General features: G+C 42.7%; 1 protein-coding gene across 1 annotated transcript in view; it reads left to right on the top strand.

Annotated features, from left to right (window-relative positions):
• The window catches only part of LOC126413006 (uncharacterized), a 144,386-nt gene that overhangs the window by 55,162 nt on the left and 68,399 nt on the right, over positions 1–20,825 (top strand). Inside the window, exon 3 of the mRNA XM_050082898.1 lies at positions 4,971–5,154. Coding sequence (XP_049938855.1) covers positions 4,971–5,154 — 184 coding nt within the window. The remainder of the gene's footprint in view (positions 1–4,970; positions 5,155–20,825) is intronic.

Here is a 20,825-nt window from a genome sequence, read left to right as displayed (position 1 = left end):
TTGATACATACACTGACAGCGTGGCGCCGCCTTCACATGGGCGGCGCCGGATTTCAGTCGGCGGGTGGTATCTGGCCGGTGGCCGGTAGCCGCTGCAGCGGGAGAAAACGCCCGATCGTAAGCTGTTATGATCGCGACGCAGCTACGAGGTGTCCTGCGGAATTGTTTCTGGAATACTTGTTAATGCGGGCGGGTAGAATGTTAAGCGAATTGTCTTCCATGTTCAATCAGACTCATAACACATACACAGACACAAGCAGACATTTGTAAAGGCCTTTACAAATGTCTGCTTGTGTCTGTGTATGTGCGGATGGATATGTGTGTGTGTGCGCGAGTGTATACCTGTCCTTTTTTCCCCCCAAGGTAAGTCTTTCCGCTCCCGGGATTGGAATGACTCCTTACCCTCTCCCTTAAAACCCACATCCTTTTGTCTTTCCTTCTCCTACCCTCTTTCCTGATGAAGCAACCGTTTGTTGCGAAAGCTTGAATTTTGTGTGTATGTTTGTGTGTCTATCGACCTGCCAGCACTTTCGTTTGGTAAGTCACATCATCTTTGTTTTTTTTTATATATATATATAGACACACACACACACACACACACACACACACACACACACACACATACAGTTGGACGCGAACATGCGACTCTAAGTTTAGAATACACGGCGGTTACCGCAAGACTACAGGCTCACTCCATCCATATCATCTCAGAAGTAGACGACACTTCCTTGTAACACTTCCGCATATTACAGTGTTGTCAGATTGTGCAGATGACCGGACTTAGAGTTGTCAGGGGTGGTCAGTTTTATTGGCCGCTTTAAGTGAACGACTCGGACTTAGTCTCTGTGGCGGCCGGCCGGCGGTCAGATTTTATGTCTAAGACTGTACATATGTTATCTATCCATTGTGGGGACTTTGAGAAGGTGGCTGAAAGACAGAGTTGCACAGAAAGGATTTTGCCCTAATGGGAATGGGTTTTTCTGGTATGTTGTTCAGACGAGAGCATTAAGGCCAAGAAGAGAGATGAGGGACAGTGTATGTTGATAAGATAGCATAGAAGACAGAGAGTGTGGAAGTATGTGCATTTGTCTGCATGCAGCCTGGGTAGCTGTGCATATTATGGTGAAATAATGATAGAAGACAGAGAGTATGGAAGTATGTGCATTTGTCTGCACGCAGCCTGGGTAGCTGTGCATATTATGGTGAAATAATGATCAAAGACTCGAACATCACAGATATAACAAACACAGGGATACATAACCTTGCAGGATAACATCACTGTAAATCAATAATTGGTGGTATAAGTGTCTGTATAATTTTCTTTTTGAGGTTGAGAAGGAAGAGCTTGTTATATTTTTTTAGGGCATTGAGAGATGCTGGTGCCTTGTTGCGCATTGTAGTTACATGCTCAGTCCAATTTAGATTTTCATCTATCATTACTTCTAGGTTCTTTGCTTAGGGGGAGAAGTTGATATGTGTAGTATTTGCGGTTAAAGATGCTAGAGATTCCCAATATTTCAGGCTGATGAGCCTAGAACGACCAACCAGTACCACATGGGTTTTGGATGGGTTAAGAGACAACCAGAAGTCATCAGGTTACATAGGGTATTTGCAATAGGGCATACAATGAAAAGAGTATATAGGACCTAACACTGAACTATGGGGACACCTGATGCTATCTGACTCCATTGTGACTTTATGGTGCAGGACACGATGCGTTGCTGGTGAAACATTAGGTATTTGTAGTTATTAGTGATTCAAATCTGACAGTACTTTTTCAAACAAAAAAATGCAACCAACAAGTGAATAGATATTTTCTCATGAGTCACAGAAACAACACACCTCATGAATATCAGCACTGTGGAGTTTATAACTTTCTAGCTCCAGTATGTGGGGTGGGGGTGGGGGTGGGGGGGGGGGGGGGGGGAGATTTCTTTGCTTGGCAGTCTGTACGCCAGGTGCAAATAAATTATTTTCAAGCCTTTGATGTGTAGCCTGGTCTACATGACAAGTGTGTTGTCGTAGTAGTATTGCCTGCTTTATTGAACTGTATCGCAGTGTCAGTAAATGTGGCCGGGGACAGGTTGAGATGGATAGAGGAGGTATGGACAGAGCAAGGGGAAGGAGGAAGTAGACAGAGACAGGGAGAAGATGGAGATGCTTGTGGCAAGTGGAAGGTGTACACGGTTAGAAGGCAGGTGGGAAAGGAAGAGTAAGAGACAGAGATGGAAAGAGAGAGGAAAAAGAAGTTATGGTGACAGGGAGAGGGAGGAAGATATGCTCATGGGGAGGGGGAGGAAATGGACAAAAAAGAGGGGAAGGTAGAGATAAAGATAGAGAGCAGTTGGGTAGGTGAAGACAGATGAAGGGGGCTAGGATGAGATGAACAGACAGAGGGAGGAAGAGATTGATACAGAGCGGAGGAGGAGAATGTGTTCGCTGTGTGTCTCATACGCATACAAAGATGAAGCAATAGGGAAAAGGCTAATATAAAAAACAATGCAGACTTTTACTTATTTTCTGAAAAATGGGGGAGGGAGGTATACTAGGACATGTTTCACTGAGTTTCAGCAGGATCTTTTAGAAGTCAGGCTCTCATATGAAGACATCCAAGACCACGACCTATTCAAGAAGAAAACTGAAACACACCAGTACTTACAAGAAAAGTCAAAGTTCAAAACTGGCAAGATATATGCTGAATAAAGAAAGGAGGCTCACAAAAAAAACAAATGAAAAAGTACTGCGTGCAAGCTACAGCTCAAAGAATGACACAGCTGTAGTAATATAGTCCATAGCTGGCTCAAACTAAAGAAGAAGAAGAAGAAGAAGAATTATCATCATTGTCACCACCACCACCATCATTGCCACTGGCAGACCATTGGGTACACTCTGAGCTGCATGCTTTGTATGAAGTGATGTTATAGTGTGGCTGCTGCTGGTAATATGCTTTAGTCACATATTCAAAAGTAATATTATATTATTCAATTATTATGCCATCGTCTCTACGCCTTTGGTTAATTCTGAAAATTTCTCCTGCTTCTCTGTGTGTAATGATGTGTGTGACCTAATGACACCAGCAGTTTTGATGCTCTGCCTTTTACAAACATGGGGTTTTAATATATGCAGAGAAACCTTATTTTTGTAAATGGCAGAGCTTTGAAACAATTCTTCAGTTATGGAACAGAGATCAAGATTTAAAGTTGCTGTAACATGAAGGACTCTGGCCTGGTAAGAGCAATTTTTTTTTTACTCTGTTTGAGTGTTTTGGCATAACATGGTTAATTATATGCATTAAATTCCAGAGCAGTAATTAGTGGCTTTCATTTTAAAGACAGCATTGCAACCCAAAGACAAAATCCCATGTTGAGTTCCAACAAGGTATACAGTTAATTTCAGTGCACACAGTAAGAAAGCTTCCTTTTGTTAAAAGATAACTGTAAAAGTGATGTGCTCTTGGAGTTAGTTACACACAAAAAAGGGATGAGCCTGTTGATTGATAAATCTTTGACAGAGCTCCAGTAAATGTGCATTCAAAGCAATATCCTGGCTGCTCATTTGCTGGTCGTTGTGCTCATAGAGAAAATGTGACGTATGAAAGTGCATTGACAGTTTAAAAAAATGGTTGTGTCAACATACAAGTTTCTTGTGCAAACTGCATTTCATTATGTAAGGTGAAGCTGTCATCAACACAAAGGTTGGTTTGGATACTTTACTAGAGAAAGTAATTGCCAGAGGTGAAAAATCTGATACATGACAGAAAAAAATCCTAGGAAAATTTGGTACACAAACTGTGGCCTTTGGATTTGTAGTCTGGCACTTACCCACTGAGTTACTAAGCCATACATTCACATTGTACTGACTTTTAATGAACAAATGTAAGTGACCATTGCCCATGACTCTTAAAAGCTGTGGGCAATTCTCACTTACATTTGTTCATTGAAAATCAGTACGCTGTGAATGTATGGCTTTCACTATGTAAGGTGAAGCTGCCATCAATACAAAAGTTGTCTTTCCCTCCTCCTCTTTCTTTTCCACCTCCATCTCCCCCTCCCCTTCCCCTTCTCCCTCCCCTTCCGTTCCCCTTCCCCTTCCCTTTCCTCTTCCTCTCCCTTGTTGTTCTTCCTCTTGTGCACCACCTTCCTATTATTATTTTTGTTTTGCATACCATCCTGGAGATGGACTGATTGCATATTTGCTTTTTAAGAATTAGCTCCATATTGCTAAAGGACTTCCAATCACCTGTGAAATGCTGTCTTAGTTGAAACAAAATCTCACAGTTTTATTGACAACATTCTGAAATGTGTGTTTATTGCTGAGGGATCAATTATGGTCAGTGAGGCAGCAGGAAGCTAATTAAATCTATTTTATGGTATTTTTTGATGAAAGTTATTTTAGAGTGTTGATGACACCTACAAATTATCCCCCCTCCCCCCCCCCCCATGAATGTCCACCAGCCCCTGTGTTCTAGGGTGTAAGGTGACATTTGTGTGAACACACATATATTAATACTGTACTTGAAACATTTATGAGAAAAATATCACCGGTTTCGTATTGGGCTGGTACTATAAAAGATAGTTTTCTAATTAATAAACATAATAATATGAGCACATAATCATTCAACTGACCAAATGTAAACAACTGGGCGTGGTATGCTTGAAATAAATAAAATAAGCTAGGGCAATGGGTCACTAGCTTTAGTAGTGGTGGAGAACATCTATGCCTTTCTGCAAGTTTTCTGTTCTACTAGTACTTTCTGCTCTTATGAAATTAAGGTCCATATCAACATTTTTTGTTTGCCATCTTTGTAGTTTAATGGTGCTTCTTTCAGTGATTGCCAGTTGCCATTATGCTGTACAAAAAGTCTTAATTTTTCCGGTCATACAGTATTGTGTAATGCAATATTAATCAAATGATTATTATTTATTGCTAATTTCATTTGTATATGATTTTATTTCTTTTTTTTTATGCAGTGGTGTGCTGGGCTCCGGTCTCTGTGTTCTTTCACGATTTCCAATAGAAGACGTTTTTTTCCACCAGTGGCCTATGAATGGATATATGCACAAATTGCAGCATGGAGACTGGTTTGGTGGTAAAGGTATTGGTGTATGCCGTATCCAACTGGAAGATGTTTATGTGAATGTGTATACTGCTCATGTAAGTTCACTTTCCTTGCTAAAAGTTCTTGGTTTTGGTCAGTAAGAATATGAATAAAAGAACTTCAGTTTAAGTTTTGTGTTCTGTGCAGTATGATGATGAAGATGCACACAGTCCAGTTCAGAATGAATGTACTTGTTTGATGAGGCTTACATATTACTTTCTGCAGAATACTAAAGCTTTACATTACAGAGATCCATTGTTGCAATATTTGGCTGTTCAGTGTATCAGAAAAATTGGATCCCCCACTCCTAGAGATAGAGCTTTACAAATTGAGTAAGACAGTAATGAAATGATCCACCTCTAGTCCTTATTCAAGCAGTTCTTAAGCTTGGAACTGATTGAGAGAGTTGTTGAATGTCCTCCTGAGGGATAATGTTCCAAATTCTGTACTATTGGCATGTTAGATCATTGGAGGCCCCTGCACAGAGCGCTCCAGACGTTCTCAGTTGGGGTGAGATCCGGCAAACTTGCTGGCCAAAGAATGGTTTGGCAAGTGTGAAGGCAAGCAGTGGAGACTCTCACTGTGTGTCGGCAGGCATTATCTTGCTGAAATGTAAGTACAGGATGGCTTGTTGTGCAGGGCAACAAAATGGGGTGTAGAGTATTGTCAGTGCACTTCCGTGCTATAAGGGTGCCGCAGATGACAACCAAAGGGATCTTGCTATGAAAAGAAATGCCACCCAGACTATCACTCCTGGTTGCCGGGCCGTATGGCGGGCAACAGTCAGGTTGGTATCCCACTGTTGTGTGGGCAATCTACAGACACATTTTAGGCCTGGAATCTCATGACTGGAGTAGAATTGTCTTCAGTGATGAGGCCCCCTTCAAATTTGGCACCAATGACCAACGAAGACATGTCTGGAGATGGCCCAGACATTGGTAGGACACCGACCTTACTGTTGCCCACCATATGGCCCGACAGCCAGCAGTGACGCTCGGGGATGCTATTTCATTTCTTAGCAGGACCCCTTTAGTTGTCATCCACTGCACCCCTACGGCACCAGTACATTGATGATATTGTATGCTCTGTTTTGTTGTCATTCATGGCAAACCATCGTGGACTTATATTTCAGCAAGATAATGTCTGCCTGCACATGGTGAGAGTTTCCACTGCTTGTGTTCGTGTTTGCCAGACCCTACCATGGTCAGCAAGTCACCAGCTCTCTACCACCTGAGAACATTTGGAGCATTCTGGGCAAGACCCTGAACCAGTTAGGGATTTTGACAATCTAACGCACAAGTTGGACAGAATTTGGCATGATAGCCCTCAGGAGGACTCTGAACAACTCTATCAATAAGTGCCAAGGCAAGTAATTGCTTGCATAAGGACCAGATGTGGACCAACATGTTATTGTCTTGCTCAGTTTGTGAAGCTCTTTCTCTTGAAAACATTATCCAATTTTTTTCTGGCACAGTAATCATTTGTTTGTCTGTACATGTACATCACTGTTGATTTCCATCCTATTTGGATAATTCCTTCATGGTGAGGTTTTTTATTAGTGTGTTACTGATCCAGTGTTGAGTGTTGAGTGTAACATAAGAATTGTGTTACTTTATGAATTCTACAATACAGTGTAGTTTTACTGTTTGTTTACACTTTTGTATAAAATTATAAAAGTTAGCTGAAAAATTTTCAGTTTCACAATAAAATGCCCTTTTTTCTATGCACTTGGGTTGACAGACATACTAGATATGCCCCTGTCTTGAATCCCAAGGACGTATGTCGTGTGCTTGAATCCAAACATACATAGTATTCATTTAAATTCATCTTTTACATTCTTATTTTGTGAAAGGTGATGCTTTGATTGTCCTAATTGCACTGTCTTGGCTAGAGATTGCTGGAGTCCTTTAATTGATATTCTTGTGTGACATGCATGCCAGCATTACAGAACTGCCTCTGTGCTATTGGTATTGTTGTAATTTGTTTCCCCTCTGCATCAATGCCATATTTATATGCGTCCTTACTGTCTTTGTACCTGTATAAAAGTGTACAACAAGTAAATCTATGGTAATATAGATTGTAAACATCACTTGTTTAATTGAGGAACTCAGTAGGTGTGGCTCAGAACTGTGTGACCTATCTGATGTTGTTGTAAATTTTCTGGAAACAATGATTATTTACAAGGGCTGGAAAGTAAAATCCATGCAACAGATAGAAAAGACGAAAATCTTCATGAAGAACCAAATGCACAAGTTTCAATTAGATGCATTTGTCATTCTAGGAAGAACTAGAGGAAGGGAATGTGAAAAGAGACAAGAACGTTTCTGGGGGCCATGTAAGATAGGCCTTTGTGTTTCCAAGTACATTAAAAAATATCTACTATTGTACCATTATGCTTGCCACATCTGTGATATTTTCAATAAGGCCATATGTGCCTCCCGAGTCATTCTAAATTGCAAACACCTCATGGAGCTCACCATTTATGTGTTGGATACAGGCTTGACAAACCCAGGTTTCATGAGCAAGAGATTGATGAGTGCCACCAGTACTCTATAAACTCTGGGTAGTATGCATCAATGACCACCATGCAGCTCGGTAGTGGAACGTTGTGTGTCACAGGGAATGGGATCTTGGCTTAACTATCTAGTCGCAAGGATGGTAAAATACAAATATCTCAAACCCAAGATGCACTGTTGAGGTGAAACAGTTATTAGTTGGCAACCTCTGGAGAACCTGCTACACAAGAAAAGAGGGAAACTCTGAGAAAGTTTTACTTTTCTATGTACAAAAGAGATTAGAGGGCATTACTGGCACCTGAAAAATCTGTAAAATGATTGAGGAATAGTTGAAACACCTAGATACCAACAAGCAACAAATCTCCAGATAGCTAAGCACCTTGGGAAATATTCATAAAAACAGAAATACACAATATTTTGAACTATGGCAAAGGTGTCGGGTTTTGCAGAGGTATGGTTGACATTCCCATAGAAGAGCTGAAGGATGAGTGGCTCAGGATGATCTGATTGATGTCAAAATGTGATGAAAACGGTAGAAAGTGAGCTGGGTAAATCAGGCTGTTATTCTTACATTCAGTAGCACAACGCTTCCGGAGCACATCAAGATGTGTTTTCTCCACTTAACTGTGAGGCCTTATATACCCAACTCAGTGCATCATTTTAAATGCCAACACTTTGGGCACACCAATCTAGTGTGTAATGGAGAGAAGCCACTTTCGGCAAGTGTTGGTATGACCACCCACAGAGGATTTGTTTGCTGTTTCCCTCCAAAGTGTGTTAATTGCTCTGTAGGTCACCCTGTCTGGAGTAGAGACTGTACTGTCTACCTTGAAGAAAAGCAGGTACAGGGGCTCAAAGCAGCTAAATGTATTTCACATGGCAGGTCAAAAAAGATGTATAAAGCAATGCATGCTCCCATTTTCACTACTTTGTTTGCTTGAGAACTCAAAAAGGCTGTTCAGAAAGCCAATGCCTCTACACAAACAGAAGTTAATAGTGTGTTTGCAACTGCAGTTGCAATGGTGATGTTAGTACATCAGAAAAGGCCACATTTGCAGACATTGTAGAACATCCAGCACCTCAGCAGTCAGACTGCAGTAAACAGTCAGAATGGTATTGACATTGCAATTGCTGTGAATGTTCCTCTGAAGTATCATCTGCCAACCAAGCCTAAAGGGGAGCATCAATATCAGAAGAATACAGTTTATAAGCCATTAGATCATGTAAGTCTAATTCTATCTTACAGTTCTCAATGACAATGGAATACAAAGTCTGCCTGGGACAACCATCTAGCACCTAGACTAAACTCCATCTGTTGCAGGATTCTCTGTTGCAGCACGGCAATTGGGTATGGGGCTGGTCCTGTAAGCACACATGGCCAGCCTGTTCCACCCATAGTAGATAGTCTCAGTGATCTTCAGAGGAAAAAGGTCTTGCTGCTCAGTACAGTGTGCACCCATTGTATAGCCACAGTCACATGAAAGTCCTATAAAACTGGAGCAGGTGCACCGTATCCATTGCCAAAGCCTGAGAAACAAAGTGGGTCCTTTCCATTAAGTTTCGGGTGTGCAGCCACAAGAATTCTCCTTCTTTTTCCAATATTTCAGCTGTATAACGTTCAGCCATCTTCAGAGTGAGCCGCAAGACAGCCGCTCCAGTGCTCGCTTCATCCCTTTATACTCATGTACCGTGCAACTGCGCATGCGGCTACGGATACAAATGCGCCAGAGACGTTGGTCGATGGCAGAGACATGCAAAATGCGCGAGTTACATCTATGACTCCGCATTCGGCCTGTGTTGGCATGTCGATATATCGTTGTGAGCTGCATTGTGACGACGTCTTTGTGAGTTTATTACGCCAAGTGCCAGATTCCATGATTTATCAAGGGTGAAATCACTATCTCTATTAATTAAATTTGATGTCAAGCGAATCTCAATTGCCTCCTTCACTATCGAGCCCCAAAAAGATGATGTAGTTGCCAGAATTTCAGTGTTGTCATACAACATACTGTGACCAGTGTCAATACAATGCTCTGCTGCTACCGACTTGTTAGGTTGTAGAAGTCATGTGTATCTCTGGTGTCCTGTACATCTTTCTTGGACACTACGAGTTGTTTGTCCAATGTAAGAAAGGCCACATTCACATGGAGTTTTGTAAACTCCAGATTTTCGGAGGAGCAAATCATCTTTGACGGAGCCCATGAGTGCAACCGTCTTGGGTGGAGGACGAAAAATCACTTTAACTTTGTGTCTGCTGAGAATCCATCCTATTTTTGATGAGAGGTTGTACACACATGGCAGGAAGGCCAACGATTTAAAGGTTTCTTCATCTTCTTTTGCTTTCTTTGTGGCCTCTTTCGGTTTCATTTTCAGTGCCTTCTGTATTTGCTGTGGAGAGTACCCATTGTCTTCAAACATTCTCTGTAAGTGGAAAAGTTCATCTTGCAGACTGCTTTCATCAGAAATAATATGCGCTCTATGGGTCAAAGTTCGGAGAACACTCATCGTCTGGGCAGGATGGTGACAGTTATTTGCACGTAAATATAAATCCGTGTGCGTTGGCTTCCTATACACTTCATGTCCCAAAGTGCCATCCTCTCTGCGCCGAACCAGAACATCCAAGAATGGAAGGCATCCCTCCTTTTCAATTTCCATTGTGAACTTTCTTTGATCGTGGAGGGAGTTCAAATGTCTTAAGAAGTCTTGCAAGTTATCTTCACCATGGGGCCAAACTGCAAAGGTATCATAAACATACCTCCAGAATGCCGTGGGTTTCAGGTCAGCAGATTCAAGTGCCTTCTCCTCGAAGTCTTCCATAAATAAATTGGCCACCAGAGGGGATAAGGGACTACCCATGGTGACTCCACCCGGTTGTTCAAAAAATTTGTTGTTAAATAGGAAGTATGTAGAGGTCAGAACATGTTTGAATAAAGCAGAAATCTCTTTGTCAAAACTTCTGTCAGTAAGTTGTAGAGATTCTGAAGGGGAACCTTTGTGAATAAAGACACCACACCGAAACTAACTAGTATATCAGAAGGGTTCATTTTCAATGATTTCAGTTTACTAATGAAATAAGCAGAGTTTCTTATGTGGTGAGCACATTTTCCCACAAGAGGCCTCAACAACAATGCCAGGTGCTTGGCAATGTCATAGGTCGGAGAGCCTATGTTACTCACTATGGGGTGGAGAGGAACATCTTTCTTGTGGACCTTTGGTAGTCCATAAAATTTAGGAGGCACCACACCACTTGGTTTCAATCTCCGAGCAGCTTCTGGTGGGAAGGAAGAATCATTCCGAAGCGAAGCAGTTTTCTTCGCCACTCGATTAGTGGGATCCCTGCTGATCTTCTGGTACATGCTGTCACTCAATAAATTGTACATTTTATCATGGTATTCTTCTCAAGACAACTAAACAGTAGCATTACCTTTATCCGTTGGGAGTACAACTGTCTGATTAACCTGGTGAATCGCTCATGTAGTGCAGCCCTCTCTGCCAAGGATGCTGTCCAATTATGAAGGCTCACCCACAAAGGAGCAGTTTATCTGTGGCAGAGAGGGCTGCACTACGGAAGCTTCGCCAGGATACTCAGACGGTGGTACTCCCAGCGGATAAAGGTAACTGCTTCGCTTCGGAATGATTCTTCCTCCCCACCAAAAGTTGCTCGGAGATTGAAACCAAGTGGTGTGGTGCCTCCTAAATTTTATGGACTGCCAAAGGTCCACAAGAAAGGTGTTCCCCTCTGCCCCATATTGAGTAACATAGGCTCTCCGACCTATGACATTGCCAAGCACCTGGCATTGTTGTTGAGGCCTCTTGTGGGAAAATGTGCTCACCACATAAGAAACTCTGCTGATTTCATTAGTAAAGTGAAATCATTGAAAATGAACCCTTCTGATATACTAGTTAGTTTCAGTGTGGTGTCTTTATTCACAAAGGTTCCCCTTCTGAATCTCTACAACTTACTGACAAAAGTTTTGACAAAGAGATTTCTGCTTTATTCTGGTAACTACATCATCTTTTTAGGACTCAGTAGTGAAGGAGAACTGAGATTCGCTTGACATCGAATTTAATTAATAGAGATAGTGGTTTCACCCTTGATAAATCTTGGAATCCGGCACTTTGTGTAATAAACTTGCAAAGATGTCGTCACAGTGCAGCTGACAATGATATATCGACTTGCCAACACAGATCGAATGCGGTGTCGTAGATGTAACTCACACATTGTGCATGTCTCCGCCATCGACCAATGTCTCTGGCGCATTTACATCTGTGGCCGCATTCGCAGATGAGTGGTACACGAAGATAAAAGGAACGAAGCAAGCACTGGAGCGGCAGTCTTGCGGCTCTCTCTGAAGATGGCTGAACGTTATACAGCCGAAATATTAAAAGAAGAAGGAGAATTCTTGTGGCTGCACACCCGAAACTTAATGGAACAGTCTTTGCGCCACCAAAACTTAAAGATTCATGTCAAAGTGGGTCCTGTACTACAGTGGCACATCAGTGGGTTCAGGGCACATGTAGAACAACTGAAACTTGTAGTGCAGGAGCATCCTCTGTGCTTGTGTTTTTACAAGAAACACATTTTAAAGTTGCTGTCACCCCTGTTCTGCAGAGCTGTACCCTCCACTGCAGGATGACCTGACTGGGAAGAGGGCCAAGGGAGGGGTAGCTATATTTGTCATTAACTCACATCACACCATTCCTGTGCTGAATCCTTGGCTCCTTACCTGCAAGCAGTTGCAGTCGAAGTATGTGTGGGTCAAAGGATCACTATATCCTCACTGGATTTACCTCCACAAGACACAATAGACTCTGAGACTCTCAGAGATCCTACAGACCAACTCTCCCGACCACTTCTCCCGCTGGGAGAAGTGTTCTGGGGCTCCAACTGTATATGTCCCCAGGGGCTGAGTTTGAGAGAGCCTCACAATGTCTCAGGAACTGTGCTTCCTAAACACAGGCACTCCCACTCATTTCAATCCTGCTTCTGGGTCATCATCAGCCATAGACCTTTCGTTTGCTCCACAGCCCTAGCAGATTCTCCTCAATGGAGGTTACTAATGGCCGTCATTCCTCTGAACACTTTCCAGGTACCAGGTGGTGAATACTTGGAAGGAAGCCACTTCGATGGATGATCAGCAGAGCTGACAGGGCACTGCTAATCCGTCTGGGTGCGTTTGAATGCCAGGGCAGTGTTCAGGAATGAGTGGACCACATCACATGTGTGATCCACTTTGCCACCAACTTATCCATGTTAAAATCATTTTGTCATCTTCGATGACAGCCTGTACTTTGTTGAACTGATGCTCAGCAACTCAGGTCGCCTTTCAAGTAAGGTGACCCAAAGTTTGAAGCATAATGAAGAAGAGCGAGGAAAGTTTGTGGCATGCATTCCTGTGCTCTTATCAATCACTCCCTTTGATGGGAAGCCATCAAAAGAATTTATGGTTGATGCACTCAGTTGCCTATACTAGCAGTGCTGAAACAGGGGTGACTCCAAACAACACATGGAGACATTGCCCAGATAATGCCTGAACATTTTCCAGTGACTACTGCCTCTGTCAGCAAGGGTCCAGTGTTCCGCTGCTACCATGTGACGATGGAGAATGGTGAATTGGATGTCAGATCCAACAATTCTAACAACTGCACTTTCTTCATATGGGAGTTGGATTCACCACTTTGAGGACTATGATACTGTACCCGCTCGTGACGAATTCTGATGCAGCATGCTGCAAAACTTGCACACAGCGTTGATGGAAATCCTCTTAGAAAGTTTTTATTTTATATGGCAGACAGGGCAGTTTCCTCACTCGTGGAGGGGGCCAATTTGGATACATCTCCTCAAACAAGGAAATGAACATAATGTCCTAGTACTTAACTGGAGCATTGCCTTAACAAGTTGTGTAGAAAAGACTTTGGAGTGAATAGTCAGTCATCATCTGGTCTGGATATTAGAGACCAGGCAGCTCCGTAGCTGCTCTCTGTAGGGATTTGAGAGATATTGACCCATTGTCGACAATCTGCTCCAGCTAGAGGTGGCTGTCCAGCAGGCCTTTCTACGTAAACAGCATTGAACTGTAGGGTATACAACACTACTTGGAGGTGTAATATTCTCTGTCAGCTTCACATATAGGGCATTCGTGGCCTCTCCCTATATTCATTCACCCTTTCTTATCGAAAAGCTTTTTTAGGTACCAAGTTGGTGGAATGTTGTCAGATAGTTTTGAGCAGAAGAATGAGCTCCCCAGGGAAATGTTTTAAGTGTCATCCACTGTGCCAACAGCCATTAATGATATCATGTCTACAGTAAGGAGTCCTGTGCTGTGTTTTTATTTGTGGACTGTTTTGCAGTTTATTGTTGCTCCTGTAACACTGCTGCAACGACTCATCAGTTACAACTTAAAGTGAATTGGTTAGAAGAGTGGGTTCCAAAGACAGATTTCAAGTTTTTGCAGACAGGTTTAGTGTGTTGGATTTAATCTTTCTCGTATATTTGTAATTTACGTGCCTTGCAAATGAGGGATATCAGTCTATTTATTTTTTAAAGACTCAGTGAGAATTCTGGGCATCATTTTTTATTCCAAACTGTTGTGGTTAGCACATCTGAATGGTCTGTCGGCTAAGATGCAGAAAGCACTGAATATCTTAAAGTACCTTAACCATAGATCTTTGGCTGTGGATGGGGTGCATCTGCTCGAGTTTTATAGGACTTTCATGTGATTGTGGCTAGACAACAGGTGCACACTGTACTGAGCAGCAAGACCTTTTTCCTCTGAAGATCATTGAGACTATCTAGCATGTGTGGAACAGGCTGGCCATGTGTGCTTAGAGGACCAGCTCCATGCCCAATTGCTGTGCTGAGTCTGGAGAGCCTCTACTCACCAACTGGTGGTGTTTGCTCATTATGCATCGAGTTCCTAGCTGCTACCAAATCACCATTATACCATGCTGTTGCTCTTCCAGATATGGAACACCTTTTCTTGGACTGTCCATGAGCAACAAGGCCATTTGGAATGCATGAAACATGTGCTGGAATCACATGGTGTGGGGAACTATGTATCCAAATCCAGTGTTTTCACCAGCTGCCAACCTTGTTTACTTCAGAGGCCCAGAGTAATTTGTAATTTTAGATTTTGTGCAGTACAGGAAAGGCTGCACTCCTGCATCTGTTTTACATATCATGTTTTACAAAATTTTAATGAATACTACATCTACATTGCTGTATTCAGAGATGGGTCTAAACACGGGGAATCCATTTGTTGCTCAATTGTTTTCCTTGATTGTGTCTTCTTAGATTGTCTCAAGAATACACTGTGATCGACGCTGAATTATACATGATCTCGAGAGCTCTGGAACAGAAGAGATGTGTTGTGGTTCCTGAATTCCTTGTCTTTTCTGACTCCCTGAGTGCCCTTACCTTTCTACTACACTTGTACCCAGCTGATTAGAATAGTCCAGGACATCCACCCTCCACAAAGTCTGGCAAAAGAGTTGTCTTTCTGCTGTGTGCCAGGGCATCCCGCGATCGGACTACGGCTGTGGCTGCCCAGGGTACTGCCCACATTGAGGCTGACCCCTCACCCGTGGTAGAGTGGGAGGTCGTCTCGAGGTGTGGCAGGGGGCGAAAGTCATTCCAGAGGGCTGAACGGAAGGCCTCTCCAGTTTGTCTGATGAACCGGTTTCAGGCTCTGTCTCCAGCTGATACTGATCTTCGGCCGGACATGGCTGCTTGTCCTGTTCCAGAGGTTGCCCCCTCAGTCTGCAAGATCCGGGTGGTCGCAGAGGGTGGGCTTACTGGTAGTTGGGAGCTCCAACATCAGGCGCGTAATGGGGCCCCTTAGGGATATGGCTACAAGGAAGGGGAAGAAAACCAATGTGCACTCCGTGTGCATACCGGAGGAAGTCATTCCAGATGTGGAAAGGGTCCTTCCAAATGCCATTAAGGGTACAGGCTGCACCCATGTCGGCACCAATGATGTATGTCGCTACGGATCAGAGGAAATCCTCTCTGGCTTCCGGCAGCTATTTGATTTGGTGAAGACTGCCAGTCTCACTAGCAGCATGAAAGCAGAGCTCACAATCTGCAGCATCATCGACAGGACTGACTGTGGACCTTTGGTACAGAGCCGAGTGGAGGGTCTGAATCAGAGGCTGAGACAGTTCTGCGACTGTGTGGGCTGCAGATTCCTGGACTTGCGCCATAGGGTGGTGGGGTTTCAGGTTCCGCTGGATAGGTCAGGAGTCCACTACGCACAGTAGACGGCTACACAGGTAGCAGGGGTTGTGTGGCGTCGACTGGGCGCCTTTTTAGGTTAGGTGGCCTCGGGCAAGTACAGAAAGGGCAACAGCCTCAAAGGGTGCGGGACAAAGTCAGGACATGCGGGGACCAAGCAGCAATCAATATTGTAATTTTAAACTGCCGAAGCTGCGTTGGTAAAGTACCGGAACTTCAAGCGCTGATAGAAAGCACCGAAGCTGGAATCATTCTAGGTATGGAAAGCTGGCTGAAGCCAGAGATAAATTCTGCTGAAATTTTTCCAAAGGCACAGACGGTGTTTAGAAAGGATAGATTGCATGCAACCGGTGGTGGCATGTGTGTCACTGTTAGTAGTAGTTTATCCTGTAGCGAAATAGAAGTGGATAGTTCCTGTGAATTATTATGGGTGGAGATTATACTCAACAACCGAGCTTGGTTAATAATTGGCTCCTTTTACTGACCTCCTGACTCAGCAGCATTAGTGGCAGAACAACTGAGAGAAAATCTGGAATACATTTCACTTAATTTTCCTCAGCATGTCTTAGGTGGAGATTTCAATTTACCGGATATAGACTGGGACACTCAGATGTTTAGGACGGGTGGTAGGGACAGAGCATCGAGTGACATTATACTGAGTACACTATCCGGAAATGACCTCGAGCAGTTAAACAGAGAACCAACTCGTGGAGATAACATCTTGAACCTACTGATAACAAACAGACCCGAACTTTTCGAGTCTGTAAGCGCAGAACAGGGAATCAGTGATCATAAGGCCGTTGCAGCATCCCTGAATATGGAAGGAAATAGGAGTATAAAAAAGGGGAGGAAGGTTTATCTGTTTAGCAAGAGTAATAGGAGGTAGATTTCAGACTACCTAACAGATCAAAACGAAAATTTCTGTTCCAACACTGACAATGTTGAGTGTTTATGGAAAAAGTTCAAGGCAAACGTAAAATGCGTTTCAGACAGGCGTGCCGAGTAAAACTGTGAGGGATGGGAAAAACCCACCGTGGTTCAACATCAAAGTTAGGAAACTATTGCGAAAGCAAAGAGAGCTTCACTGCAAATTTAAACACAGCCAAAACCTTCCAGACAAACAGAAGCTAAACAATGTCAAAGTTAGCGTAAGGAAGGCTATGCGTGAAGCGTTCAGTGAATTCGAAAGTAAAATTCTATGTACCGACTTGACAGAAAATCCTAGGAAGTTCTGGTCTTACGTTAAATCAGTAAGTGGATTGAAACAGCATATCCAGACACTCTGGGATGATAATGGCATTGAAACAGAGGATGACACGTGTAAAGCTGAAATACTAAACACCTTTTTCCAAAGCTGTTTCACAGAGGAAGACCATACTGCAGTTCCTTCTCTAAATCCTCGCACAAACGAAAAAATGGCTGACATCGAAATAAGTGTCCAAGGAACAGAAAAACAACTGAAATCACTCAACAGAGGAAAGTCCACTGGACCTGACGAGATACCAGTTCGATTCTACACAGAGTACGCAAAAGAACTTGCCCCCTTCTAACAGCTATGTACTGCAAGTCTCTAGAGGAATGGAAGGTTCCAAATAATTGGAAAAGAGCACAGGTAGTTCCAGTTTTCAAGAAGGGTCGTCGAGCAGATGCGCAAAACTATAGGCCTATATCTCTGACATCAATCTGTTGTAGAATTTTGGAACATGTTTTTTGCTCGCGTATCATGTCATTTCTGGAAACCCAGAATCTACTCTGTAGGAATCAACATGGATTCCGGAAACAGCTGTCGTGTGAGACCCAACTCGCTTTATTTGTTCATAATACCCAGAAAATATTAGATACAGGCTCCCAGGTAGATGCCATTTTCCTAGACTTCTGGAAGGCGTTCGATACAGTTCCACACTGTCTTCTGATAAACAACGTAAGAGCCTATGGGATATCAGACCAGCTGTGCTGCTGGATTGAATAGTTTTTAGCAAACAGAACACAGCATGTTGTTCTCAATGGAGAGACATCTACAGACATTAAAGTAACCTCTGGCGTGCTACAGGGGAGTGTTATGGGGCCATTGCTTTTCACAATATATATAAATGACCTAGTAGATAGTGTCGGAAGTTCCATGCGGCTTTTTGCGGATGATGCTGTAGTATACAGAGAAGTTGCATCATTAGAAAATTGCAGCGAAATGCAGGAAGATCTGCAGCGGATAGGCACTTGGTGCAGGGAGTGCCAACCGACCCTTAACATAGACAAATGTAATGTATTGTGAATACGTAGAAAGAAGGATCCTTTATTGTATGATAGCAGAACAAACACTGGTAGCAGTTACTTCTGTAAAATATCTGGGATTACGCGTACAGAACGATATGAAGTGGAATGATCATATAAAATTAATTATTGGTAAGGCGGGTGCCAGGTTGAGATTCATTGGGAGAGCCCTTAGAAAATGTAGTCCATCAACAAAGGAGGTGTCTTACAAAAGACTCGTTCGGCCTATACTTGAGTATTGCTCATCAGTGTGGGATCTGTACCAGGTCGGGTTGACAGAGGAGATAGAGAAGATCCAAAGAAGAGTGGCGCGTTTCGTCACAGGGTTATTTGGTAAACGTGATAGTGTTACGGAGATTTTTAGCAAACTCAAGTGGCAGACTCTGCAAGAGAGACACTCTGCATCGCGGTGTAGCTTGCTGTCCAGGTTTCGACAGGATGCGTTTCTGGATGAGGTATCGAATATATTGCTTCCCCCTACTTATACCTCCCGAGGAGATCACGAATGTAAAATTAGAGAGATTTGAGCGCGCACGGGGGCTTTCCGGCAGTCGTTCGTCCCGCGAACCATAAGTGACTGGAACAGAAAAGGGAGGTAATGACAGTGGCACATAAAGTGTCCTCCACCACACACCGCTGGGTGGCTTGCGGAGTATAGATGTAGATGTAGATGAGGGGAAGTGAAAGGCAGATGTAGCAGGTGTAGGTGTGTGTCACAGTATTTGGATGGTTCAATGTGCCATCCCCCTAAGTGCCATCGCCTCATTGTGGAGGTACAGAGTCATGTGTGGCTGGGAAGGAGAGTGGCTGGAGTGACAGACAATAAGCTGCATCTGCTAACATCAAAATATTGGCCATACGTCCTACTGGCCACACAGATGGGATGAGGTCCTTCTCACTCATTTTTGCACAGGACACAGCCATATAATGCATGGTTTCTTTCTTCAGTGAGAGCGCCCTCCAATGTGTGGTGCTTGTAGTGTATAGATCGCACATTTTAGTAGACTGTGTTTTATATTCAGAGAAGAGGGCAGCAGCAAATTTGCCATTGGATATTTTAATAGACAATCAGGTGAATGTTGTATGACACTTAATGTTTTCTGAAATGTCCGACTTATTCCTTAAAATTTTAGGGAGAACTTTTTAATGTGTCATCAGGGTTGCTGGCTCATCAATGCTTTTGTAAGTGATCAGTCAGTCATGTTTCCCTATGTAGTGATATTAGCTTTTCTCTTGTCTTACTTGTGTTTTAGTTAAACAATAGAAAACTCCAGGTAGGAATATCAACACTGTAGAAAAAGATAGATTGCTACTTCTGAGCCTGATCTGCCGGAGTGGGGGGCCAAGTGTGTGTGAGGTGTACTTGCGTGTATGTTTGGTGTGTGTTTATATTTTGCTGATGAAGTTTGTGGCCGAAAGCTTTATGTAAGTGTCTTTTAATTGTGCCTGTGCACAACTCAATGTGTGTTCTTTACGGTAAGTAGCAATCTATCTTTTTGAACACTTTTATGTTTTAGTTACCTGTTTTAGAACATTTGACTACTTTTACATAATCTTGAATGATGTTAGATTGTTTGATTGTGCAGGTGACGGTGAGTGAGGTTGCGAGAGAGTGAGTGTAATTCTGGAGGACTTCTCATCCTTGTTTTGTGACTTTTTTAAGGCGTTTTAACAAGCTGATATAATTTGTGAAATGTGAAGTACAAATAAAAAAATGTTTTAAAAAATGTAAACTAAAGTGAATGCACAAGTTCCTGATTCTGTCTTGATTGTCAGCCTATCAGGCTCCAATGTGTTTCGAGTAAAAATGCATTTCATTTGTAGACATGGTCTTCTTTTAGGTTAGTGCACGTGGCCCAACATATTTCCAGAGAGTAGATTCCATCTTTGAATTACAAATATAAAGGTGTGCAAAGCCTCTTATACAGCTGCTATAGCCTCTTCACTGAACGTAGTTCTATACCCTGCAGAATCTTCTCATTATGGATGTATTGTCCACCTAATCTAACCTCACAAATTTATTTGAGGGAAGGTGGAAGTGAGAGGGTGCGAGATTTGGTAAATACGTTGTTGTGCTACAGAAAGTGTAAATGCATATGCTGTACCTGTGATGCTGTTTCCACAAACCTCATGGGAGAACCACTTGTAGCAGTGTTTGGAAATCATAAGTGGAAACATCAGTGACAATAAAAGTTTGAGCAACCCCAAAGACATTCTCACATTGCCTAATGGTTACAGGGGTTGCTTGCGATAAACAAGAAATAAGGGTTTGAATCCTGGTCTGGTGCAGATTTTCAGTTGACACACACAGTCTCTATTTGGAGATTCAGAATATCTGAATATATCATACTGATATCATATGTCATTGCATCTTCACTCATTTCATCCCTAGCACTCCATCCATTTCATTTCAGTGCATTTAATTCATTCCACGATTGATCAGGTTAGATACCGCTATTTACTGTCAGTTTCTGAAATGTGACCATTTGCTGAGGCTTGTCATTCTTGTGACTATTCCGTAAATAATAGCTTCACCAAAAGCAGTAAATGTGTTCAGTTTTGGTAGGTACAGAATTGAGTGTGAATGCAGTCTTTGCCAGATTATATTGATGATACAAACATCTCATATTTCTATCTGAGTGTCATTACGGAATTCCAAGATGTTTTGACATTATTTTCATGCCTATCATCATCTGGTATATTCATTGTA

Source organism: Schistocerca serialis, chromosome 7, assembly GCF_023864345.2.
Source record: "Schistocerca serialis cubense isolate TAMUIC-IGC-003099 chromosome 7, iqSchSeri2.2, whole genome shotgun sequence".
Taxonomy (NCBI): domain Eukaryota; kingdom Metazoa; phylum Arthropoda; class Insecta; order Orthoptera; family Acrididae; genus Schistocerca; species Schistocerca serialis.
The sequence above is the reverse complement of the archived record's forward strand: the minus strand, read 5'-3'. Positions and strand labels throughout refer to the sequence as shown.